The sequence below is a fragment of the Quercus robur genome, chromosome 11, assembly GCF_932294415.1.
Source record: "Quercus robur chromosome 11, dhQueRobu3.1, whole genome shotgun sequence".
Classification (NCBI taxonomy): Eukaryota; Viridiplantae; Streptophyta; class Magnoliopsida; order Fagales; family Fagaceae; genus Quercus; species Quercus robur.
The window spans coordinates 54,111,819-54,138,346 of NC_065544.1; the positions used below are offsets into that span (position 1 = coordinate 54,111,819).

Sequence of the window (26,528 nt, forward strand, 5' to 3'; positions counted from 1 at the left end):
TGCACTATTATCATTGATTAAAACAATCTTAGATGGCTCTAGTGGCATGTTAAACTCATTTAAGATCCATACAGAGCTTGGTCTTTCTTGCTTCTATCTGATCTTATAGAATTCGTTGCACCAACTTCATTGAGTTCGTATAATACTACCCAAATATATGCACATTCACTACATTTGCTTTGTAATCGTAGAAATTCGTTTGGATGTAATTATGCTTTTATGTTTTGACATCCTCAATTAGTTTTGGGACTTGAATGGAGAAACGCTTAAGTCCTAAATTGGAATGAAAAGAAAAAACAAAAAAGCCTTTGAGCGTCTAGTAGTAACTTTTTTTTAGTTGGTGTTTTCCAATGCACAAAATTGAACTTGTGGCTATGACTTAAAGGAATCAACGTGATGAACTATGTAGAGTTAAAAAAATGGCTACAACTCCCATGACTCAAATGGAGGTTACTCAGTGTCATGGATTCGTAGAAGTTTGAATTTGACATTACGTCGTGTCGAAAACAATGGTAATGAAGAGATGAAAATAGATGAGGAAGCTGTTAAGGGGCTATTTGATCTATAGGATAAGGAAATAGCCATCGATGAAACTAACAATATAATTGATGTGAGCAAAGTAGAAACACTCACTCAAATTCATTTCCTTTTGTGAAGAAAAAGTGGTTGATCCAAGTGAACGTGGTAGACAACCACTCACTCTTAACTATGTTAGATTTGTGACAATCGTTACAACACAGATGTTGTGGTCATAGAGGAACTAGTATTTTGTTAGGTCTTGGTTTCTAGAATTAAAGGTTAAAGGCAAGAAAATAGAAATCTTTGTTACAACTCTGTAGAGTACAAAGGAAAGAAATCTGCCTAAACTTTTTCAAGTATTTGTCACAAATTTAAACACTTGAACAAAGAAATTATGCTCAATTACATCAAGATACATAATAAATTGGACATTGTTTCAAATTTTAAGTTTAATTTGAACCCAGACTCTCCACACTACTTCCCATGTAAGAAAGATGAGTGATGTTATAATTCTTATGGAGAATTTAAAATTTTTAATAGAGAGCAATTATATTATAAATAGCAACTCAAGTTTAATTACAACAACACCCCATGTTTAATATCACTTGTCATGGCATTGTTTTTTTCTCATTTCAATACAACTATTTAGGATGGAAATAATAACCCAGTGATTTTTATTTCCCCATATTTTTTTCTGGGAATAACATTGTGACCAAACAATATATTTTGTTTTTTCAATTTTGAAAACTTGTTTTTCAAAATCGGTTCTTAAAAAAAAGGAAATTTGTGTTTTGAAAAAAAAAATTTCAAATGCAAATTTTAAATAACAATTCTCATATTAGCAAACAAAAATCAAGGCTCTAAAAAATGTCTTTGGTTGGATATTAAACTTGGGTTGGGCTGATGAAGGATGGTAATAAAGGCCATCAAATTCTAATCATATTGTAACCTAGCCCCAAACCATAGGTCTTAGGTTCGTAGAATAGTCTTTATTGTTGGTAGGTTGTAACTAGAAAACAAGGCCATGTAATTCTTTTACTATATTGTAACTAGGAAAAAAAGTCATGTATAGTTTCTTTCTATCAATTGTAATTTTTCAAATTAATAAGAATGCTTAATTAATTGAAATTAATTTTGATTGGTTGACAATTAAATTAATTAAATGAATTTTTGTGATTGATAGTTTATTTTGATTAAAATAAGTTTGGTTGCATAGGAATAAAATAAATAACCTGATAATGTTAAAATTGAATGAATAATTAAATTTTTAGGATAATTATCTTTGGGATAATTTTTTATAGCTTTAACTATCAGGTTAAGATGGATTTTATAAAATATATGAGCCCTAGACATGTCCAAGTATAGTTCCTAACTCAATATGAAATATTGTATGAAATACCATGTTGTTTATTTATAGCTTTCTTTTAATTGTCATTGTGCATGCCATGAAACAATAAATTATGCAAGAACCCATTTCAAAAATTTGGTAGTAGTAACCATGGATCACCGATCTTCCTTAAGATCACTTAACAGAAAAGAAATTCCTAAACCAAAGCTTCCAGAATTTCTAAAGCAAGGGGAAGAGAGGGGTGAGCTGAATTTTAGGTTTTCTCCTTTATTTCTAGAGGTGTATCTACTTAAAAAATAGGCTGGGGTTGCTTTAGAAGTCAGCAAATTCATTCTCTCTGATCTCTAAAGCAATCCCCTCTCATAGAATAAATTCATGCAAGCAAGTTTTTACTCTGTAAGTCCTCTTTTTTCAATACATTCATAATTCATATGCTTGATTGATTGCATATATGCCCATTATTATTCATGTCTTTCTCCCATGTTTAATATATTCATATGTTCATATGATTCATGCATAATAGATCTAAGATAATTTATGAAGTTCGCTTTACGAGTCTCTAAATTTTTCTATCAAAATCTCATGCTTTCATAATCAATAAAATCTTTGAGGTTTTTTTTTTTTTTTTTTTTTTTTTTAATTTTTATTATTATCAAATCTCATGTTTTCATAAAGTGAGCTTCATAAATTATCTTATATCTATGATGCATGACAATTGAAAAGATAAAGCCTCGATCATCAAAATTCTAATATAAATTTTCTTTTGTCCATTACAGGAAAATTTTCAAATTTTCAAATTGAGCAAATAAAGATCTTAATCATCAAATGGACTTACGTGCCCTCCATAAATCATCAACATTGTCCAAATATGACAATCTTCATCAATTCAAAAATGCCCTATAAATCAACATGTCCATAAACAATAAATTTTCACCTAGATCACACAATGTCCAAGAATTCCCAAATGAGCAAATAATGACAAGATGACAATGTACATCACAAATTTTCCAATTTTCGAAAACTTTTTTTTGAAATGATTTTTTTGAAAAAGAGATTTAGGTTGCGTTTGGCATTGACTTAAAAAGGCAGCTTTTTTTTTTTTTTATTCTTTAGCTTTTTTTTTTACAATTCAGCTTATTTTTTGTACTAATCATGGGTCCCATTGCATTTTTAAGTACTATTCATGAGTTCCATTATACTATTTTAGCTTTATCTATAATACTTTCAGTAAAATTATAACATACACTCCTGCCACAATCATAATTTCACTTATAGCCATTCCTAACAACCTAGTGTGCAATTAAACAACCAAATTGGGCCATATGCCTCTAGTTTCTTAATCTTGATCCACATAAAACAAGAAAGAGCTAAAGTTAGAGGCAATGAGAACCCTCCTCTAAGACCTTGCATCTGGCTTCCATAAAATGAGATGGCCAAAGCTAAAAAGGAACACAAGAACCCAAAAATGACTCGGGGAAATTGCTCAAAACCACCAAGGACAAGGTTGCTTCATCATGCTTGTGTATATTTAGACTCTATGCCATCACATATTTGGGGGAAAATGGATTTTTAGTCTTAATTTTTGAACTAACCAAACGGCCTTATTTTCAAACTATGTAGCAAAATACCCTTATTTTGAAACTTGATATTACTGATGTCGAGTTCTAATTGGAACTCGATATAATCAGTATCGAGTTCTATGCATATTTTAAAGTGGAATTTGACATTCCTAATGTTGAGTTATACACAAAATTTTCGAGAAAATTTAAATGAAAAAATATGCATAGAATACAACATTACTAATGTCAAGTTCCAAAACTGAGATATTTCGCTGCACAATTTGAAAATGAAGTTGTTTGGCTACACAGTGCAAAAAGTAAGGCTAAGCAGTTCCAAAATATTTGGCATGCCATAGAGTTGGAAGGAGCTGCAGCACTACCCAAAAATTCTAAATAAAGACTTATTGGGCTTTTGGGTTAGACTTAGGCCTAGGACACCAAATATCAAATGCCATGGATTATCAACACATAAAAGCCTTGTTGGGTTTTCAGATTAGGCCCAATAGGTTCACTTTCCCAAATCTCCATCCTTTTTTTTTTTTTTTTTTGGATTTATGATGTTTCGAACATATTATTTAGCAATGAAGATAAAATTAAACTCAATTTTCTTTCTTTCTTCAAGTTAATTTTGCAAAAAAAACCAAAGCAAATAATATTGCTTTGACTGTACAGTTATCACTACAGATTGGCACAAATATTTTGACAAACACCTATTGTGCATAACTATAAACTATCGCAGAAAGTTCTAAATTTCAAATAATTTATGATCCATATAAAAAAATAGCATCTTCCCAAATAATAGGAATTCAATCTTAACAACCAACATGAAAAACTTCAAAACCACAGCCCAAAATGTCATTGAAAAAATCAACACAAATATGACTGAATATTTACACACCTCACTGGTAGTGACCACGAAATGAAGTAAATATTTTTCAATTTCGTTTTTCCAATGGTTTTAATTTATTGTTGTATTGGTGTTATGCCACGATTTAATGTTGGCAAGTAGGAATTAAGATTACACAAGCCAAATTCGAAAAGAGAGAAAGAGAAGAGCAGCTCACTATCGGTGTGGCCGCCGCAGTCACTGTTGTCGCCTGGGTTCACGATGTGAGCCGATGGTCTATCTGAGTTCAGTCTGAGCTGAGGGGTTTAGGTTAGGGAGGTTTGGGTTCGTGGGGTTTGGGCTAGGGAGGTGTGAGTTCATCGTGGTCTTTGCTTTTAGATTTTAGAATTTATCTTGTTGTTTAGGCTAGAGATTTTTGCTTAAGTTTATGCCTTAAACGATGTAGTTGTGATGTATGCCATATCTTCGTTTAGTCATCACTAAAATTACGTAGGTTTTTTGGCTAATTTGACAAAAATAAAATACATTAGCATGATGATGTGTTACTTAACAACAAAAACTACCCGTGAGGGGTGAATTGCTAACGGAACCAAACTTCAGGGTATAAAATAAAATTTTTGAAACTTTGGAGTGTAAAATCCAGTCAACCCCAAACTTCAGGGTGTAATTTGCAATTTACCCTATAAAATTTTATGTCTATTGTGACATACAAATCTATTTTTCCAATTTTACATACTTATTTTTCATAATACCCTACATCATATTTTATTTCTTGCACTATATTTCATTAAAATATAAAATTTTCTTGATTTTTGTAATTATTTCTTTTTTTTTTTTTTTTTACAAATAACAATCATCATTCATTCTTTTATTTCATTATCGAGATATGTAAAGAAAGAATAAAAAGTTAAATGCAAAATGAATAGTGCTAGTATAATTTTGTATGATTACGGTAAAAAAAATGTATTTTTACACAATTTTGTATGACATGATGTAAGTGAATTTTATGATTTTTTTTTTATTGATGAATTTTAGGATTAGTAGTTAAAATGCGATAATTTTTATATTATACAAGCACTTATACAAGTGCTCTTAAAAAGTATATAAAATTTAAACTTTAAAAAGGATAAAATCAAAATTACCTAAAATTTCAAGCAAGAAATTGCAACTTAATCATTTATATTCGGTGACAAAAATTGATTAACAAAATTTCCACAAACAAAATATAACAATCATGTGGTCTAAGAACCAAGGTGGTCGAGTGGTGGAATGCAAGCATGAATGACACGTGTTATAGAAGGTCCCACATTTTTTGTGTGGCTTATTTCGTTTGGGAAATTCTCATAACAACTGGGCCGCGGCCCACTAGATTTTCAACTTATTTAAGCACTCTATTCCCATTGGATCGTGCGAAAAGCGCGACTCATTGGGCGTGGGTCGGTTATCACATTGCGTGTAGAATTAGGAGTAAGAACCAAAATACCCAAAAAGGGCCGCAACAAACTCACAAAAAAGTAGAAAACTAGGTTATTTCCACCAAGGGCATAATGGGAAATAGGAACCGACTTAGAAGTCGCTGAATCTGGCTCTACTAAATACGCGTAAATCGTCTTTTTTTTTTTTACTCTTTTTCTCGAACTGCAACAACAATGGGTCACCGTGTTCCAAACGATATCGTGGAAGACATCCTGGTTCGGCAATCAGTGAAATCCTTAACCCGATTCAGGTGCGTTTCGAAATCTTGGGACTCCATCATCACTGACCCCACTTTCATTACCAGACACTTGAAGCTCAACCTTAACCAATCCGAATCATTGATATCCACAAACACTCACAGTGGGTATTTGCTATATACTACAAAGAATGAGAATAGTTCACCATCTTCCAAACATCTGTGTACTGTTGTTTGCAACAGTGACAGCACATTGACCCAGATTTCAAGGTTTGAAATTCCCTCACTTTTTGAGAAATATAATATAGTTGGTTTCTGTAATGGCTTGTTCTGTCTGGCTTGTTCTGACTATTATCTTAGCCACATTATATATTTGTGGAACCCAAGTATTAGAAAGTTTGAGAAGCTTCTAGCTACTCCCCATGGGTGGTCTGTTGTTGGACTTGCTTATAATTCTCAGAACAATGACTACAAGATTCTGAGACTTCGGCGGTCTTTTTTTGAGGTACAAGCCGAGGCCGAGATTTACAGTTTGAGTACAGATTCCTGGAGAAGGATTGTAATACCGATGAAGATCTTAAGAGGGTATGAACCCAACTTTGGAACTATTGATAAGCTTGATCCACCCTGTATATTTTTGAATGGAGCTTCGCACACTGTAGCAAGGACTAGCCGCGGCCGTTTCATTCTGTCCTTTGATGTCAATGATGACAGCTCCCGTGCGATAAAATTTCCTTTTAATTATGTGGTTACGAAGTATCGACTTGCATTGTTTAAGGGATCCCTAGCTGTTTTCGCTCTTATGGGTGACTTATGCGACATATGGGTTATGGAGGAGTATGGTGTGGCTGAGTCTTGGACCAGAAAATATACGGTACCAATGATTCGGGGTAGTGTTAATTTCTATGGCTGCACTGATAATGGTGAACTTTTGATTAAGAATGCCACTGGGCTGATTTCATTTGACCCTGAGAATCGAAATCAGAACTTTCTTGCAATTGAAGATGCTGATTGGGTGGGTTTCACGGCTAATTCAATGGAGAGCTTGATTTTACTCGATGGCGGTAAGTAAATGTGAAAATTCACTTTAGCTATTATATCACTTTCAGTTTTGCCACCATCATTGTGAAAATTAACTTTAGCTAGTATTGCTTAATTTGTATATAACTTTAGCTAGTACTTTTGATAATGAAATTAAGGTTGTAATTGTTTCCACTGCCAGTTCAATCAAATTCTGAGTATATAAGGCGAACCTGTAGGACGGAAGGGACGGAGAGAATCTCGGAGAAGGCGAAAAGTGAAGGGTGAGAGGTGGCGTCGGCGACGAGAGGAGCGAGTGCGGAGCCATGGAGAGACGAAGCTTACTTCACGAACTGCTTGATCAGGTCCGCTTGCTTTTGCTCTATGTCCATTTTTCTTCTTCTTCTACTTCAATTTAGGGGTTTTAGGGATTAGGATTTTGTGGGTTTTTTTTAGGGTTTGAGGGATGTGTGTGTAAAATCTGTAATGGCGCTACAGATAGATACTACTACTGCTTCAGCTTTACAGGTGTCTGTATTTTATTTCGTCTTTTTATGAGGTTTTGCGTAGAGAAGAATAGTGAGAGATCAGAGAGAGAGAGCAAGCCAGGGAGGGAGAAGTGTTTGGAGGCCAAGAAAATGAAGGAAAATGAAAATCCTGAAATACTAAAACGTTGAGGTTTTTTTTTTTTTTTTTTTTTTTTTTTTTTTTTTAATTATGAGAAGGGCTAGGTTGAATTTGGGTAAATTGTTTTTGAGTTAAATGGGCTTCTATGAGTTTTTAGTTAAAACCCAATAATTATTTAGTCTAATTGGATTGATATCCATTCAACCCAACTAACAATTGAGTGGATTTGAGTTCAATTAGAGTGGGTGGGTTTGAGACTTTTGGGTGGGCAAATGGATTTGAGTTTACTTTACCACCCCTACTATTTAGTGCATTTTGGCCAATTAAAGTGGTTATTATTTTATTTAATGATTACAGTGTTATAGTTAAATGTTTTATTCTTGATAGTTTTACAAAGTATATTATATTAGTGTTAAAACTATTTGTAAATGTTTTGTAAAGCTTATATTTTATCAATGATACTATTGTTTTGTTTTGAAAGACATCCTCATGTTAAGCTTCTAGCTCACCCCCTTTTCTCCACCCTTTCAGATTAAAGCAATGGAATATATTTTGGTGGTATATCATTGGAGCTATAAATTGATGACTTCTTTTGAAGCTATGTTAGTTGATGGACTATTTTGGTATATTTTTCTTAAGACAGTGAGTTTAGTATTCTTGAAACTATTTGGGATTGTATTTGAAGACTTTATTGATAAAGTTTTAGTTTGATGGATTTTATAAGAAAGACTTGTTGGTTTGATTTTTTTTTTTTTGTGGATATTTAATTACGCTTTGTTCCATTATAGCAAATGTTGATTATTTATAAGACAGGTCGTGCATCTAAATCCTTCGTATGGTTTTGGGGTGTTACAGGTATGATCAAACATATCTTCTATCTTGTTTGGTTTAGTTTACCAATTGGTCAATATTGCTGTATGTACAAACCCGCCAAAACCATATATGATCAATTAGGTATAATATGGCATAGCACATATTTGAGTTCTCAATTTGATGCCATCATGATTGATCCATCCACCTTCAAAATATTTCAGTAATCCTATTGATTCAGAATGGGTGGGTTGATTTCTTTCCTTATCTTTTTGCTTATTGCATTTTAGGGTGGTTTCATAATTGAATGCTACGTTGAAGGAGATGAGATGTCAAAGGAATGGAAAATAATGGAGAAGGAAGATTATTAATTTCTAATAATATAATTTTTTGAAAATAAAAATGAAATAGTTGAGAAGGCACCTGAAAAGAAGTTAACACATTAAGTACGAGATAAAAGATGAAGAGAATAGTGCAAAAAACCTCCTAAACTTTCTGTCAAAATCAAACTAAACCCTTGATCTTTTCAATTGAAATTAGAAGCCACTCAACTTTGAGAAATACCCAAATTGATCCTAATTTAAGGATCTAACTCTGAATATTGAAGTGCTTGTGGAATAGTGAAAGTTCAAATAGTATATAAAACACCCTTGAATATTTAGACTCCCAATTACAAAATAACCAATTCAAACTTTATGACAAACAACTAGTGTGTGGAAAATGAACAAAAGTTATAAACAGAATTGGTAAACAATCTAAACCAATTAAAATCACAACCATAGCAGATAATAAAAGGCAAAGATAAAAAAGGAAGGAAGATGCAAACACAAGGACAACACACGATGTGTTATCGAAGAGAAAACCGAAGCCCTCGGCGTAAAACCTCTCCGCCGCCCTCTAAGCGGTAAGTAATCCACTAGAAAATATAGTTGGGATACATAAACAGCAATAGACCCTCCAAGCCTATTCTACCCAGTGTACCTAAGACCTCCAAGCTTTTTGCTCCAACGAGGTTGCGCCGAACCTATTTCTTTTTTAACTTCCCAAATTCCGCTACTTGACCATATCATCAACCAATGTAGATTGGTTTCTTTCTAACTGCTTCCCAGAACACCAAATAGCCCTCTCACAGTAATGGATATGGTGAGAAAAAGTTTTGGTAAAAAGACCTCTCAAGGGTTTAACAATGTAGAGGAATAGAGTTGAGGAATTTGAAGAGTCTCTTATGTAAAGATTGTGGATGAATCAATCTTATTTTACTTTAGAGTTTCTCTCTCAAAATTCTCTCTGGAAGCTCTCTTTCTTTTGTGGGTATAAGGGGTATTTATACTAGGGCATTTATACTGGGGTGAGAATGGAATGTGAAGAGTCAGGATTTTCAAAACAAGGCTAGCTCGCGGCTTGACTGAGTCGCGAGATCCAATCGCGAGATAATAGAACGGTCAGTTGTCCTATTTTGTCCTGTAGTGCTCCAACTAGCATGACGCTTCAACTTCTGGGATGCTTAGCATGTGTGTTGCTTTTGGCGGTTTGAAGCCGCGAGTCACCCGCGAGATCCAGTCGCGAGTCTCTGTTTTCTTGCACACTATTAAGCATTTCAACACTCTATCTCACTCACTACCCTTACAACAATCCCACCTAAATACAGGGTTACTAAATGCTGAAATACAAGCAAATTTGGCACGGAATAAAACCAACAAGATGGTTGATTAAATTCAACCTTACAAATAGGTTACGCTTACTTCACTATTTTTAACTGCTTGCATTGAACTTCACTTGGACAATGATCTTGCTACAAATATAAAACCTTGGTTTTCTTTCTTGATTTATTTCTCTCAATTTTTCTTTTACAACATCGGCTACTTACATGTGGAGCCTTCATGGCACTATTATCATTGATTAAAACAATTTCAGAATTCAGATGGCTCTAGTGGCATGTTAAACTCATATAAGATCCATATAGAGCTTGGTTTTTCTTGCTTCTATCTGATCTTATAGAATTCTCAACTACTGCTTCACAAAATTAGTTGCACCAACTTCATTGAGTTCATATAATACTACCCTAATATATGTACATTCACTACATATGCTTTGTAATTGTAGAAATTCGGTAGGATGTAATTATGCTTTTATTTTTTGTCATCCTCAACTAGTTTTGGGACTTGAATGGACAAACGCTTAAATCCTAAATTGGAATGAAAAGAAAAAATTGACAAAGAAAAACAAAAAGTCCTTTTGAGTTTTGAGTGTCTAGTAGTTACTTTTTTCTTGGTTGGTGTTGAACATGTGGCTATGACTCTTAAGTAAAGGTGGCCCTAAATTTTATCATAGTTTCAAAATAGATGGCCCTAAATTTGAACCCAGTCTTTAGAATCTCCACACTACTTCCCATGTAAGAAAGATGAGTGATGTTATAATTCTTAAGGAGAATTTAAAATTAGCAACCCAAGTTTAATTACGACAGCACTCCCATGTATATTATCACTTGTCATGGTATTGTTTTTTACTCATTTCAATACAACTATTTTGGATGGAAATAATAACCTAATGATTTTTATTTCCCCATATTTTTTCTGGGAATAACATTGTGACCAAACAATATATTTTGTCTTTTCAATTTTGAAAACTTGTTTTCCAAATCGGTTCTTAAAAAAAAAAAAAAAAAAGTTTTTTGAAAAAAAAAAATTCAAATACAAATTTTAAATAACAGTTCTAATATTAGCAAATGAAAAACAAAGCTCTAAAACGTCTGTGGTTGGATATTAAACTTGGGTTGGGCTGATGATGGATGGTAATAAAGGCCATCAAATTCTAATCATAATTTCCCTTTTAAAAGAAAAAAAAAATTGGATAAGTTTGTTTTGAAAATATAGATTAATAGGAGACTGTTCTATTTTGTAGATATTTTAAGTGGAGTTAGAGAAATATTTTTACCAGGTTGTCTTTAAAAATTTTTCTTTATTAAACATAAGGTTTAAGAGTATTTCTGGACTATATAAAAGTCCAGTCCAAAGAGAGGAATTCTTTTATAAATAGTATAGATATCACAATCAATCATATTGCAAAAAATTTCAATATTATGGACTCAAAATCACCCACTCTTTACAATCCAACCTATAACATTTCAATCAGTGTGGCTTGAAAATTCTAATTTTACAATATACACTCCTGCCACAATCAAAATCCACTTAAACCACTACATTGGGCTATATACCATAGGCTTCTTAATCTTAATTACTTTTTAGGCCCAGAACACCACAGATCAAAGGCCATGAATTTTCAACTTTGGGGAAATTAAAAAAAAAAAAAAAACCTGGTTGGGCTTTCTGGTCAGGCTTAGGTTTGGCCCAATAGGTTTCCACTGACCAAATCTCCATCCTATTTATAACCTTAAAAACCCTAATCCTTTATCTTTTCCAAACATAGTAAGACACTGATGTCTCTCAAGCGTGACTGAGTTCCAGATTTGGAAACGCACTTGAATCGGCTAACTGTGAAAAAAAATCCTTGAATCCGATTCGGGTGCGTTTCTAAATCTGGTAACTCAATCACCACCAATCCCATTTTCATTAACAAACACTTCAACCTCAACCTTAACCTATCCGAATCATTAACTTCCACTAACACTTGTGCTTATATTTTTCACTATGTTTCCTTTCATTTCGTAATAATGATTAGCTTTTATTTGTTTGTTTGCCTGATTTCTTTCTGTATTGGGTTTGCTTAGAGTCTCAAATGTTAGTTGTTTCGCTGTGTTTTAGCACTGTATAATGTATATAGAAAGGAGGATTAATTGTTTAGCTGTTTTTGTCTCGGTTTTGGTGAAAGTAATTGTGGGTATCAAATGGCGTTTGGGGAAATTTTCATTGAGTACCATCTACTTGTTTTGTGTAGATCTGGTTATTATTGCCTGGAATATCTAGAAATTTTGTGTATATTGTAGGTGTTATCAATGTTACAAGTAGCAACTAGATCAGCAACTAGACCGGGGACGGAGCTAGGATTTCGAGTGAGGGGTGCGAGATACACTCAAACCCAAATGCATATAAAATTTGTTATAGTCTAAACCTTCATATTGTAGCTCTAGATTAACCAAAGACAACCATGTTTTTTTTTATCCGAATTACTTATAAAAGAATATTTATGTGTGTGTTTGCTTCTTAGGGGAATTTCATCAAACACTTAAGCTGCAATTATCCTGTTTTTATGTTTTAAGATAAATTTTCATAAATAATTTAGAGTCCAGACAAAAACTTGCAAAAAGAATCAAAATTTAATGAAAATGAAAGTGTACTTTTTGTGAAAACATGAAAGTATTGAACAAAAATATAGCAGGACATTTCTAGCCTAGTATGCAAGCATTTTGTGAAGTTATTGAGTTCAGCATTTGATATTGAATTTGTTCCTTAGAATCTGTAATAAAATTCTGCCTTACTCTGTGCTACTGAGCTGAATATGGACTTTGTGCCATGCCATTTCAGAGTGTGAAATGGAAGAAAAGCCCTCAGGTTGTCCTATTTTGATACATGGATACTCTTTCCTGTATGAGTAGCAAAAAACTTGGTTGGGACTCCACTTGTAAACAGCTTTTTAGTCTTTTTGGTTAGTTGTTTATAAGACGGAATCAAAGCCTGGTTAAATTTATTTGGTTCAAATCACGCGAAACCCCTACTGGGGATGTCTTTGGTCTATGTGTGCAAGACTCATAATTCGTTCTCGACTTTAAAGTAAACCATTGTTTTTGTAGAGCAATTGGCGGATGGTTTAAGCACCAAAACAAGCAGAATAAATCTTGTTGATCTAGCTGGTTCAGAGCAACAAAAGTTAACTGGTGCAGCAGGGCCAAGTTCAAAGCAAGCTAGGAATATTAGTAGATCACTTTAACAGCTTGGGTATGGTCGAACGTATATATATTCTTTCATGTGAAAATGCATTTTCTTTGCAGTTTACCAATTGGTCAATATTGCTGTATGTACAAACCTGTCAAAAATGTCTATGATCAATTAGGTTTAATATGGCATAGCACATGTTTGAGTTCTCTACTTGAAGTCATCATATGATTGATATATCCACCTTTATAATTATTTCAGTAATCCTATTGATACAGAATGGGTGAATGGAGTTTGATATTATGTTATTTGAATGCTACATTGAATGAGATGAGACGTCAAAGTAATGGAAAATAATGGAGAAGGAAGATTATAAACTTCTAATGATATAATTTTTTGAAAATAAAAATGAAACAGTGTAGAAAGAAGGTAACACGTTAAAGTGTAAGCTTTAAAAGATGAAGTGAATAGTGCAAAACCTCCTGAATTTTCGGTCAAAATAAAACTTAACACTAGCTTCTAATTTGAGAAATACCCAAATTGATCCTTAATTTAAGGATCTAAATCTAAGGATTGAAGTGCATATGGAATAGGTTCAGCTCATTGCACTCTTTTCGAGATTTATGCGGTTGTCCATTCAAGTCCCATAATTAATTCAGGATATCAAAAAATAAAAGAAAAGTGAATTCCTCTAAATATAGGGGAATATACAAGGTATTTCGGATACATGCATCCTCCCACTTATATGAAGGTGGGTCCCATACTTGTGGGGTCCACTCTCATGTGAGTGTAAGGATGCATGTATTCGAAACACCTAATACCACCCCCTAAATACAGAGCAAATGTGGTGAATGCATTATATGACTCATTAAAGTTGGTGCAATTGAATTTGTATAGTAGGAGCATTGAGAATTCCATAAGATCAAATAGTTGTAAGAAAAACCATGATCTGTATGAATCTTAAATGAGTTTGACATGCAAGTCATCAGAAATTGTTTTAGTCAATGATAGTTTCATGTAGACTCCACATGTAAGTAGTGGGTATTGTAGAACAAAAACTAATATATATCAAGTTAAAAAATCAAGAGAGAAATTTTTTTTTTTGGAGAGAAATATATTTAGAATATAGAAGCGTTATATTTATGGCAGGACCATTAATGGTCCTGCCATTAAATGAGGGATGAAAGGAAAAAATTGTCTCCAAGTGAATATCAATGCAAGCAGTAAATGGGGGATGAAAGGAAAAAATTGTCAAAGAAAAGCAAAAAATCCTTTCAGTGGATAGTGGAAACTATATTCTTTTGTGTTTTCCAATACACAAAATTGAACATGTGGGTATGACTTGAAGTAAATGAATCAACAAAATGAATTAGGTAGAGTTAAAACAAATGACTACAACTCCCATGACTCAAAAATGAATCAACAAAATGAATTAGGTAGAGTTAAAACAAATGACTACAACTCCCATGACTCAAATGGAGGTCTCTTAGAGTCATGATTCATGACATTACGTAATGTTGAGAATTATTAAGGAGAAATATATTCTTAGCTCATCAAATGGAAGTCATTGAGGTCAAGAAATATTTTCTTAGCTCATCTATGCATAAATTTCTAAACAATTACCAAGCAAAAATGTGAGGGATAATTCGGCAAACAAGGAAAGAGCTTGTTTTTGATGGAGTTTCTGAAACCTTATAAATTTTGATGGAGCTTCTGCTGCCATGTCCAATTATATGCCTTTGGCCATTTTCAGCAAAATCATATCCCGTGGGGTATTATTTTTCCTTTTGCCATCTGGAATCTTTCGAAACATTGTAATAGAGTCATGTTTGATAATGCTCCCCTTAATCTCAATCTTCATAGCTATTGTCTTGCCCAAGTTGTGGAGTTTTTCTATTGTGTTGGTACTATGAGGAAAGCTAAACAGAGAACTATTGTACAGGTGAAATGGTTCAAGCCCCCTGTTGGATGGTTTAAAATAAATTCGGATGGGGCTTCATATGGAAATCCAGGCAAAGCGAGAGGTGGTGGTATTATAAGGGATTGCAATGGGTTGTGGATTAAAGTGTATGCGAGATCTATTGGATACGCTACCAGCATTATTGCTGAGTTTTGGGCATTAAGAGATGGGTTGAAACTTGCCTTGAATGAAGGAATCCAGCGATTGATTATGGAGTTAGATGCGAAAGTGGTGGTGGACCTTATTAAATCTAATGCAACCACTAATAAGCTGTATGCCCCTCTCTTATATGATTGCAGGTGCTTGCTAACAAGGTTCATTCAGGTCCAAGTGGTTCATGTGTATAGAGAAGGCAATCGTTGTACAAATGCACTTGCGAGATGGGGTAGCAACATGGCGAAACCTTTTGCTGTTTTTGATAATCTGCCAAGTCCTGATGTTGTGTATTTAGTCAATATGGATAATGTTGGCATGTTTGTTAATAGGATAACTGAACTTGATCTTGACTCTACTCTGAGATAGTTTGTTATTTGTATTTCCCCTTAACCCAAAAAAAAAAAAAAAAAAAAGGCTTGTGTCAAAATAATATCATTGGGCTTTTGGGTAAGGCTTAGCCGCCTAGGCCCAGGACACCACAGATCAAATGCCATAGATTCACTTATCCCTATTATATCTTCATTCTTCTCCTCCCTATGTATGACAACATAACATAAACCCTTGTTCTCAAAAAGGGAAAACAGACAGAAAATCCTAAAACCTTAAACTTGGTCCCTTCGTGAATCTTCCTGATGTCTCAGAACACTACAACAACAACGTGTGAGCTTCTTCCAGAAGACGTCCTGGAAGACATCCTGGGTCATCTACCAGTGAAATCCTTAACCCGCTTCAGGTGCGTTTCTAAATCTTGTGACTCCATCATCATTGACCCCACTTTCATTACCAAACACTTGAAGCTAAACCTTAATCAATCCGAATCATTAATATCCACAAACACTCACAGTGGGTATTTGCTATACACTACAGAGGATAAGAATAGTTCACCATCTTCCAAACAATTGTGTACGGTTGTTTGCAACAACGACCGCACATTGACCCAGGTTTCTAGGTTTGAAATGCCCTCTTGTTTTGACGAATGCTACATAGTTGGTTGCTGTAATGGCTTGTTCTGCATTGCTGACGATGATCTTAGTCACATTATATATCTGTGGAACCCAAGTATTAGAATATTTAAGAAGCTTCTAGCTACTCCCTTTACTGACGAGGACACCACCTCCATTGTTGGACTTGCTTATAATTCTCAAAATAATGACTTCAAGATTCTTAGAATTGTGTCTTTTTATTGTAGACAAGAGGCGAAAGCCGAGATTTACAGCTTGAGTACAGATTCGTGGAGAAAGGTTGTAATATCGATGGAGTCCTTAAGAGGGTATGAACCCAACTTTGGAAAAATTCGTCGGATTGATCCACCCTGTATATTTTTGAATGGAGCTTTGCACACTGTAGCAATCACTAGTAGCCACCGTTTCATTCTGTCCTTTAACGTCAATGATGAGAGCTTCCGTGAGATAATGTTGCCTCCTAATCACTTAGACTTGGATAGTGTGTATGTATGTTGGACTGAACTTGCAGTGTTCAAGGGATCCCTGGCTGTTTTCATTTACACTGATTATCACTGGGTGTCTTCTGTCACATATGGGTTATGGAGGAGTATGGTGTGGCCGAGTCTTGGATTAAAAAATATATGGTACCAATGGTTTTGAATAGTCAATTCTATGGTAATGGCTGCACTGATAATGGTGAACTTCTGATTAAGACTGCCACTGGGCTGGTTTCAATTGACCCTGAGAGTCGAAATCAGAACATTCTTGCAATTGAAGATGCTGATTGGGTGGGTTGCATAGCTAATTCAATGGAGAGCTTGATTTTACTCGATGGTGGTAAGTAAATGTGAAAATTCACTTTAGCTATTCTATCACTCTCAGTTTTGCCAACATCATTGTGAAAATTAACTTTAGCTAGTATTGCTTAATTTGTATATAACTTTAGCTAATTAGCTAGTACATTTGATCCTGAAACTAAGGTTGTAAATGTTTCCTTCCTTGGGTTTAAGAAATTTCTCAATATGAATGGAAGTTAGCTAAATTACATTTGAGGAATGATCAAATGGGGATTTCAGATGGCTAAACCATTCTGTTCTATTGTGCTTTTTGCCATTGACCATTCCAAAACCCTTTAGTCTAATTGGTCCGCTTAGCAATATATAGTTCCATGGCTATTTGTGATAGAATATAGTTGTCACTTGTTCTCAGTCCAACAAATAGCTGTAGCTGAAATTTTGCTTCCTTTCAGATGTTTAAAACAATGGAATCCTAATAGACCATAATTTAACAGTGGCAAAAACCAAAATTGCATTAATATTACTAGTAGGTGTTGATGTAACAATGAAGTACCTCCAATATACATGTGTTGGACTTTAGATAGAAAAGTGGCCTCTCATTTTAATTATCTCTCATGGCTGGAGATGTATCCAATAAGGTCTCCAAAGAGTATCTGGAGATTAAAAAATGTTTTAAATTCTGGATACAGTCTGATATGTTGTGGATGCGGTCAAGACACAGCCTTGATACGATCGTGATGCGGGAGTTGCTTAAATTGGGAAGAAAAAACTAGTTGGTTTCACTTTGAATGAGTCAAAACTCAAAACCCTTCTCTTGTTTTCAGTACACACTCTCTCTCTCTCTTAGACACACACATACACTTTGATCTTATACCTACTCATCAATTGATCATAATTTCCTGGTCTTGGGGGTTGATGGATAGTGTTGCATCTGTGTTTGTACTTTGAAGGAGTTTGTGATGCATGTGGGACATAATTGAGTTTCTGTTTTTACTTTTTACCAGTATGATACTTGTGGGTTTGAGAAGTGGGGGACAATTGGAGATGAAGCTGCAGATTTTAGGCTTAGTGCATTTGGGCATTTTGAAAATGTTTTTGAAGGATTTGACGCTTGTAATTTATTTTTGAATCTGATAAATATTCCTAAAAGTGTAGATGAGTTAATTAATTGTTGTATATCCTAGTTATAAAGCAATAAGCAAAGGTTATAAATGGCACTTCCTTGTCTCACTATTGATGTTGGGTGTATATATATATATTCTTGTTTTTAGGAGTTGCCATTTCTCCATATGCTTATTGTATCTTGTGTTGGTATTGATTCTTCCTTAGATTAATTTGAATCATGGTACTGATTGTCATCAAGTTTTGTATGGGTGAATACTTCCTTTAAATTCTACTCCTGCACATTAAATTACCTATTAACAATCGAAAAAAGGGAAGGAATTGACTGAAGTTAGAGAATTGAATATGGTGATTCACGGTTCTTATCCCTAATTAAGGAGTTGCATTGATGCAGAATGTTGTTGTAGTGTTATGCTAAGAAGCTTAATACTTACGATTTACATTAATTAAAAAGAGGTAGTGGAGAACCTAGGGTTTATTTTTGATGATTTAAGTTAGTTTTAGACCCAAGGAGGAGGGGAAAGAATGTCAAAATTTTGATTTGAAGTTTTTTTTTTTTTTTTTTTTTTGAAATAAACATATCTTTGCTTCATCACTTTGAGACATTGAAGGATAAAAACTTAAAGTACCCCAGGCCCCAAGCTTTTAAGTGCTGGAATGTCCAGGTGTAGGGCAAGCATCTTAAGCCGTAAGCTGTATTTCATAGATGAGATTAAAACCTAAAAATCAGGTCAGGTTAACATCATGTCTCACATCTGAATTCATTACTCTTCTATGAGGTTTATGCATAAGGCTTGCCATTTGTGAGATTAATTAAAAAAAGAGTTGTTAATTAGAAAGAGTATTTGAAGCTAATAGCTCCTACTTTCATAACTTGTTCCAATTATTCTCAAAGATTGTATTCATGTTCGTATTAATGGTTAGAGTTCCCACTCACATGCTCTTTTTACTTGTGTTTGAATCCCAATGCAAGTTAAATACTATCCATGTTTGAGAATTATAGATGATTGGGTCATTAATTGCTATTTGCTATTTTTTGGTGTATGAGTCAGGTTTTGTTCTGTTAGAGGGCTTAAAATGTAGATTTATAAAATATGAAAACACAGGGCTTTTCTAGCATAGTAAGCAAGCATTTTGTGAAGTTATTGACTTCAGCATTTGATAATGAACTTGTTACTTAGAATGTCAGAATGTATAACAAAATTCTTCCAAACACTGTTTGGTGCTATTGAGAAGGGAATGTGCTTTGTGCCACACAGCTTCAGAGAGTGAAACTAAGGAAAAGCCTTCCGGTCATCCATTTTTGGTGTATGGATACTCTTTCCTGTCCGACTTGAAAAACTTTGTTGGCCTACTTTCAAACAGCATTTGTCTTTTTGGTTAGTTGGTTGTTAAAATGGAATCAGAGCCTAGTTAGATGTCTTTGGTTCAAATTATGTGAAATCTCTATTAGGGGTGTCTTTTGGTCTATCTGTGGAAGACTCATTATTCAGTCTCGGTTGTTAGGCAGTCCTGCCTGCAAGGGGGTGTGTTATATCTTACCCTAATTAACATATATTTTGTACCCACTTCCTTACTTAAGTTTATTTTGGATTGGATGCTTTAAATCTTTATTGTTTCCATGGCACAAAGTAGAGCAAGGCAGATGGTTTTAAGCACCTGCAAAGCAGAATAAATCCTGTTGATCTAGCTGGTTCAGAGCAACAAAAGTTAAATGATGCAGCAGGGCCGCGTTTAAAGCAAACTGGTAATATTAGTAGATCACTTTCATAGCTTGGGTATGATCAAACATATCTTCTATCTTGTTTGGTTTAGCTTACCAATTGGTCAATATTGTTGTATGTACAAACCCGCCAAAAATATATATGATCAATTAGATATAATTTGGCATAGCACATATTTGAGTTCTCAATTTGATGTCATCATGATTGATCCATCCACCTTCAAAATTATTTCAGTAATCCTATTGATTCAGAATGGGTGGGTTGATTTCTTTCCTATAATTGAATGCTACATTGAAGGAGATGAGATGTCAATGGAATGCAAAATAATGGAGAAGGAAGAATATTAATTTCAAATAATAATTTTTTTTTTTTGTTGAAAATAAAAAATAAAACAGTGGAGAAGGAAGCTGGTAAGAAGGTAACACATTTAAGTACAAGCTATATAAAATGAAAAGAATACCGCAAAAAACATCCTGAACTTTTGGTCAAAATCAACCTAAACCCCTAATCTTCTAATTTGAAATTAGAAGCCATTGAACTTTTAGAAATACTCAAATTGATCCTTAATTTAAGGATCTAAATCTAAGTATTGAAGTGCTTACGGAATAGGTTCAGCTCATTCCACTATTTTTAACTTTTGCATTGATGTTCACTTGGACCATGGTCCTGCCACAAATATAAAGCCTTTATTTTCTAACTCGATATATTTCTCTCTTGATTTTCTAGCTTGATATATATTAGTTTTTGTTCAATAATACCCACTACACACAAGTGGAGTCTGGATGAAACTATTATCATTGACTAAAACAATATCTGATGGCTCTAGTGGCGCGTCAAGCTCATTTAAGATTCATACAGATCATGGTGTTTCTTGCATCTATTTGATCTTATAGAATTCTCAATTGCTCCTACTACACAAATTCAGTTGCACCAACTTCAATGAGTTCATATAATGCTATACTAATATATGCATATTCAACAAATTTGATTTATAATTGGAGAAATTCACTTTTCTTTTATTTTTTGATATCCCCAATTAGTTATGGGACTCGAATGGACAACTACATAAATCCTATATGGAATGAAAGGAAAAAATTGACGCAGAAGAAAAACAAAAGAGCCTTTGAGCGGCTAGTGGTAACTAAATTCTTGTGTTTTCCGATGCACAAAATTGAACATGTTTGTATGACTTTAAGTAAATGAATAAAAAAAAAAAAATGAACTACGTAGAGTTAAAAGTAAATGGCTACAACTCCCATGACTCAAATGGAAGTCACTTAGTGGCATGATTTATAGTCTAGCTCCAATTTTCCAATGACATTACGTAATGTTGAGAATTATTAAAAAGAAATATATTCTTCGCTCATCAAATGGAAGTCATTGAGGTGAAATATGTTCTTAGCTCATCTATGAATAAGTTGCTGAATAATTACTAAGCAAAAATGTGGGGGATAATTCTACATGCAAAATCTCTAAACTTTTTTAAAATTTAATGGAGAATTTGCTGCTAAAAGTTGATATTATTACTATTGAGTTGTGAAAAGGCTTGTGAAGAGGTTGAAGTTTGAAGATTGATGATGCGAGCTGGGAAAGTGGGAATTGGGTGGGGTAGATGAGAGCCAAAAAGCAAGGTTACTTTTGTCTTTCTTTCCCAGTAGGCGTTTTCACGACTCTTTTCTCTCCATTTTGGAGAGACAAGATTTGTGTGAACCTGGATGGAAAATACTTAGGCCCTACCTAAAAATTTTCTTTCCCCCCTCCCAACCAAACAACACACAAACTCATTTTCTCTTCTATTTTCTTTCCATTACTTTCCATTCATCCTATTCCACACCCAACCAAACATACCCTTAATCTGCGCAAAACAAGGAAACAACTTGTTTTTCTTGGGCCACTTAAATCAATTTTTACAATTCTTGTGTCAATAAAAATATTATTGGGCTTTTGGGTTTTAGGCTTATGCCCAAATGGTTCACTCATCCTTTATCTCCGTTCTTCTCCTCCAAATGAAAAAGAAAAAACAGACAAAATCCTAAAACCTTAAACTTTGGTCCCTTCGTGAATCTTCCTGATGTCTCAGACAACTACAACAACAATGCGTGAGCGTGTTCCAGATGACGTCGTGGAAGACATCTTGGGTCAGCTACCGGTGAAATCCTTAACCCGCTTCAGGTGCGTTTCTAAATCTTGCGACTCCATCATCACCGACCCCACTTTCATTACCAAACACTTCAAGCTCAACCTTAACCAATCCGAATCATTAATATCCACAAACACTCACAGTGGGTATTTGCTATATACTACAAAGGTTAAGAATAGTTCACCATCTTCCAAACATTTGTGTACAGTTGTTTGCAACAATGACAGCACATTGACCCAGATTTCAAGGTATGAAATTCCCTCACTTTTTGAGAAATATAGTATAGTTGGTTTCTGTAATGGCTTGTTTTGTCTAGCTAGTCGTGACAATGATCTTAATCACATTATATATTTGTGGAACCCAAGTATTAGAATGTTTAAGAAGCTTCTAGCTACTGACAAGGACACCTCCTCCGTTATTGGACTTGCTTATAATTCTCAAAACAATGACTTCAAGATTCTTAGACTTGTGTCTTTTTTTGGGGGACAAGAGGCTGAAGCCGAGATTTACAGCTTGAGTACAGATTCGTCGAGAAAGGTTGTAATATCGATGGAGTCCTTAAGAGTGTATGAACCCAAGTTTGGAACTATTGCTTATGTTGAGCCACCCTGTATATTTTTGAATGGAGCTTTGCACACAGTAGCAATCACTAGTCGCCACCGTTTCATTCTGTCCTTTGACGTCAATGGTGAGAGCTTCCGTGAGATAATGTTGCCTCCTAATCACTTGGATGGAGTGCCCGTAAATTTTGCGGAACTTGCAGTGTTCAAGGGATCCCTGGCCGTTTTCGTTTTCGTTCATGGTCGTCGGGGTATCTTATGCCACATATGGGTTATGGAGGAGTATGGTGTGGCCGAATCTTGGACTAGAAAATATATGGTACCAATGATTTGGGTTTGGGAAGGTTATTTCTTTGGCTGCACTGATAACGGTGAACTTCTAATTAAGAATGCCACTGGGCCGGTTTCAATTGACCCTGAGAGTCCAAATCAGAACATTCTTGCAATTGAAGATGCTGATTGGATGGGTTTTGCAGCTAATTCAATGGAGAGCTTGATTTTACTTGATGGGGGAAAGTAAATGTGAAACTCAACTTTAGCTATTATATCGCTTACAGAGCTGAGAGCTTCAGTTTTTCCATCATCATTGTGAAAATTAACTTTATCTATTATAGTTTTATATGTATTTAAGTCTATGGAAACTCAAAGCTTTTGATGCTGAAACTAAGGTTGTAATTGTTTCCATCCTTGCGTTCAAGAAATATGTCAATATGAATGGGTGAAGTTGGTTGAGTTACATTTGAGGATTGATAGTTCAAAGTGCTCAATTGAAGTGAATCTTATTAGTTTTGTTTTTCTCTTTTCAATGTGCATTTCTTATAAGCAAATTACAGCTTGAGAATGCTATGCTTAGGGTCTTTGGCCCTGTTCTAATATTCCTAGGTGATTTCAAACCTGGAGTTAAAACTATCACTTATGCTTATTTTTTGTTGTTTCTTTTCTTTTCCTTAGATTTTTTAGCAACCAAACAGTGACTTTGATTAATTAGGATTGTGGAGACAAAATTCAATAATGATTAGCTTTTTCTGTTTCCTTGATTTCGTTCTGTACTGGCTTTGTCTCATTTTGTTTGGTTCTTTTTTCCCTTTTAAGCCTCTGGTTGGTTGCTAGAAAAATGGAAGGAAAATGATTGTTAAGTTAGTGTTAATATTAGTTTTTGCCCTACCATTTTTCAAATTAACATCAGTAGTGGCTAGAGAGAATGCAATGGTTTCAAATAGTAATAGTTTTGCTGTGTTTTTGTACTATATAATGTATATAGGAAGGAGGATTATTTAGCTGTTTGTGCCTGTGTTTGGTGAAAGTAATTGTGGGTGGCAATGCGTATTTAGGTTTGGGGAAATTTTCATTGAGTGCCATCTACTTATTTTTATACAGATTTGGTTATTATTGCCAGGAATATCCAGAAATTTTGTGTATATTATAGGTGTTATCAATGTTGCTAGTTGCAACAAGATGCTTTAAGAGTATTCCATAGTAGTATAGTGCTTAGCAAATCCGAAATGTGCTCAAATGAAGATTTCAGATGGCTTAAGTAATTCTGTTCTATTGTGCTTTTGCCATGACTATACCGAAACCCTTTAGTCTAATTGGCTAGCTTAGTAGTATTTAATTCCATGGCTATTTGTGATAGAATATGGTGGTCAGTTGTTCTCAAGTCCAACAACTAGCAATAGCTGAAATTTTGCTTCCTTTAAGTTCAAAACAATGGAATCCTGTTTGACCATAATTAACAGTGTCAAAAACCAAAAATTGCATTAATTTCACTAGGTGTAGATGTAAGAAAGAAGTAGGACAGATTTGAAGTACCTCCCATATGAATCTGTTGGAATCTATTATTACTATCAGCAGCCAGCAGCCGCCACCGCAGTTGGCAACATCGGCAGCTGCAGCAAGGAACAGTGGGGTAGCAGTATATCATTGCATAAGTAAAGAAATATCTTAGCACAACAAGACTACATTATGTACAAAAGACACATAAGTGTAAAGAAATACAGAACGTTATTAGTAATATGAACTTCGTAATGAGATGCTGTTAGTGAAACACCATGCCAGAGATTAATCAAATAAAGAACTAGTAAACATAGCTAACTGAAGGGGCAAAATTTAGCGCAATGGACTTTCACCGCATTGGGCCTGACAGATCCAAGCCCATGGGCCGGCAACAGTAGAGCTTAGTGGCCTAGAGTAGTTCCATATTCTTGTCGCACACGTAGGGTCTTCAAGGAAATCAGAAACCTAGCGTAAAGAGCATTCCGGAAGATACGTGCGTTAATCCCCTCTACAAAGAAATGTCTTGTCCATCACGTTTGAAATTACTCAAGAGGATTCCTATAAGGAAAAGATTTCCATATCAAGGAGGAGAGGTCAACCTACTACTATAAAAGCCTCAATACCCTCGCAAATCAAGGTACACATAATTTACCCTCTCTAGCACTCTAGAGTTGAGAACAATTCTAATTTGATCGTCGGAGGGTATTTGGCCGACACCACACCGGTGCCCTCGGCGAGATCACTTATTTCTTCTTGCAGGTTGTAAGCTTGAGCGAGCGTGAATTGTGTAGCTCACTGGTGATTTTACAGCATCATCAGTTGGCGCCGTCTGTGGGAACGCAAAGAATTTGGGCTAGATTATCGCCTCCCGGACACAAGAGTCGCATGGTATTCACTCGCTCGATGGCTACCACCAACAACGCTCAAGAAGACGAGCCATCGAGATCTACTGCATTAGAAAGGCAGGTCCAGACTCTCATGACAGCAGTAGAACGACTCACAAAGCAGAACCATGACTTGGAGGAGCAGCTACGCCAAAGGGATGCAGGACCTAACCTTCAGGAGCAAAACCAGGAAGGTAACAGTGCCGAGCGAAGGGAGCAGGAGAGGCCAGAGGGCAGCAACGCCCCAAGCCGACCGGAGTGGCAAAACGTAAGCCTTCCGTCTCTCATGGATTTTGCCCCTCCACCTATCATCGCAGAGATGCAGGCGATGAAAGAGCAGATGGAGGTCATGATGAATGCCCTCAAGGGACGAGTATCTTCTGATCTCGACGATTTAGTGAACAGAACCGACTCACCATTCACCACGTTTTTCAATTCATTCCCCTTGCCACCAAAGTTCCGAATGCCCTAGATCGAAAGCTACGACGGGGTCAAGGACCCCCTCGATCATTTAGAGACCTTTAAGACCCTGATGCACCTTCAGGGGGTACCAGACGAGATCATGTGTAGGGCGTTCCCGACCACGCTGAAGGGGCCTGCGAGGGTTTGGTTCAGCAGGTTGACACCAAACTCCATCAATACTTTCAAGGAGTTGAGCGCCCAGTTCATCTCACACTTCATAGGCGGACATCGGTACAAAAGGTCCACCGCGTGCTTAATGAGCATCAAGCAGTGAGAAGACGAGACGCTGCGGGCCTACATAACTCGTTTCAACAAAGAAGCCCTTTCGATTGACGAAGCTGACGATAAGATACTCGTAGCCACATTTACTAGCGGGCTACGGAAGGGTAAGTTCTTGTTTTCCTTGTACAAGAATGACCTAAAGACCATGACGGACGTTCTCTACAGGGCTACCAAGTACATGAATGCAAAGGATGCATTGCTGGCCCGCGAGGAAAAGCCTAAGAAGAGAGAGAGGCAGGAGGACACGCGACAGGATAGGGGCGAAAAGTCGCTAGAACTGGGGATCAACGTGATGAAAAGCGCTCCAAACCCCCCACTGGAAGATTCACCAATTTCACCTCGTTAACCGCCCCGATCGACCAAGTATTGATGCAAATCAAAGATGAAGGAGCATTGACTTTCCCTGGAAAGTTGAAGGGAGACCCCAACAAAAGACCGAGAGACAAGTATTGTCGCTTTCACCGAGACCACGGGCACGACATAGCCAACTGCT

At 35.4% G+C, this 26,528-nt stretch overlaps 3 protein-coding genes across 3 annotated transcripts; all 3 read left to right on the plus strand.

The window, feature by feature from the left end:
• The first annotated feature begins 5,767 nt into the window (after positions 1-5,767).
• LOC126705476 (F-box/kelch-repeat protein At3g23880-like) lies at positions 5,768-8,337 on the plus strand. Its single transcript, XM_050404501.1, has 3 exons — positions 5,768-7,009; positions 7,205-7,330; positions 8,124-8,337. Exons 1-2 carry the CDS (start codon positions 5,923-5,925, stop codon positions 7,324-7,326), a joined length of 1,209 nt encoding a protein of 402 aa, XP_050260458.1. The 5' UTR covers positions 5,768-5,922; the 3' UTR covers positions 7,327-7,330; positions 8,124-8,337.
• Positions 8,338-15,979: 7,642 nt separating this feature from the next.
• Positions 15,980-19,983, plus strand: LOC126705248 (F-box/kelch-repeat protein At3g23880-like). The gene is made up of 4 exons (XM_050404146.1): positions 15,980-16,903; positions 17,005-17,079; positions 18,093-18,179; positions 19,846-19,983. The coding sequence occupies exons 1-4, from the start codon at positions 15,980-15,982 to the stop codon at positions 19,981-19,983; spliced, it is 1,224 nt and encodes a 407-aa protein (XP_050260103.1).
• Positions 19,984-22,029: 2,046 nt separating this feature from the next.
• LOC126705249 (F-box/kelch-repeat protein At3g23880-like) lies at positions 22,030-23,154 on the plus strand. The gene has a single exon (XM_050404147.1). It carries the CDS (start codon positions 22,030-22,032, stop codon positions 23,152-23,154), a length of 1,125 nt encoding a protein of 374 aa, XP_050260104.1.
• Positions 23,155-26,528: the final 3,374 nt, after the last annotated feature.

Bases quoted from the DNA above. Each gene is read 5' to 3' on its own strand.
- LOC126705476 (XM_050404501.1), top strand. From the start codon at position 5,923: ATGGGTCACCGTGTTCCAAACGATATCGTGGAAGACATCCTGGTTCGG. The intron at 7,010-7,204 runs GTAAGTAAATGT...GCGAACCTGTAG, and splicing joins CTTGATTTTACTCGATGGCG to GACGGAAGGGACGGAGAGAA.
- LOC126705248 (XM_050404146.1), top strand. From the start codon at position 15,980: ATGTCTCAGAACACTACAACAACAACGTGTGAGCTTCTTCCAGAAGAC. The intron at 16,904-17,004 runs GTGTGGCCGAGT...CTTCTGATTAAG, and splicing joins ATGGGTTATGGAGGAGTATG to ACTGCCACTGGGCTGGTTTC. The intron at 18,180-19,845 runs GTTTTTGAAGGA...GGCACAAAGTAG, and splicing joins CATTTGGGCATTTTGAAAAT to AGCAAGGCAGATGGTTTTAA.
- LOC126705249 (XM_050404147.1), top strand. From the start codon at position 22,030: ATGCGTGAGCGTGTTCCAGATGACGTCGTGGAAGACATCTTGGGTCAG.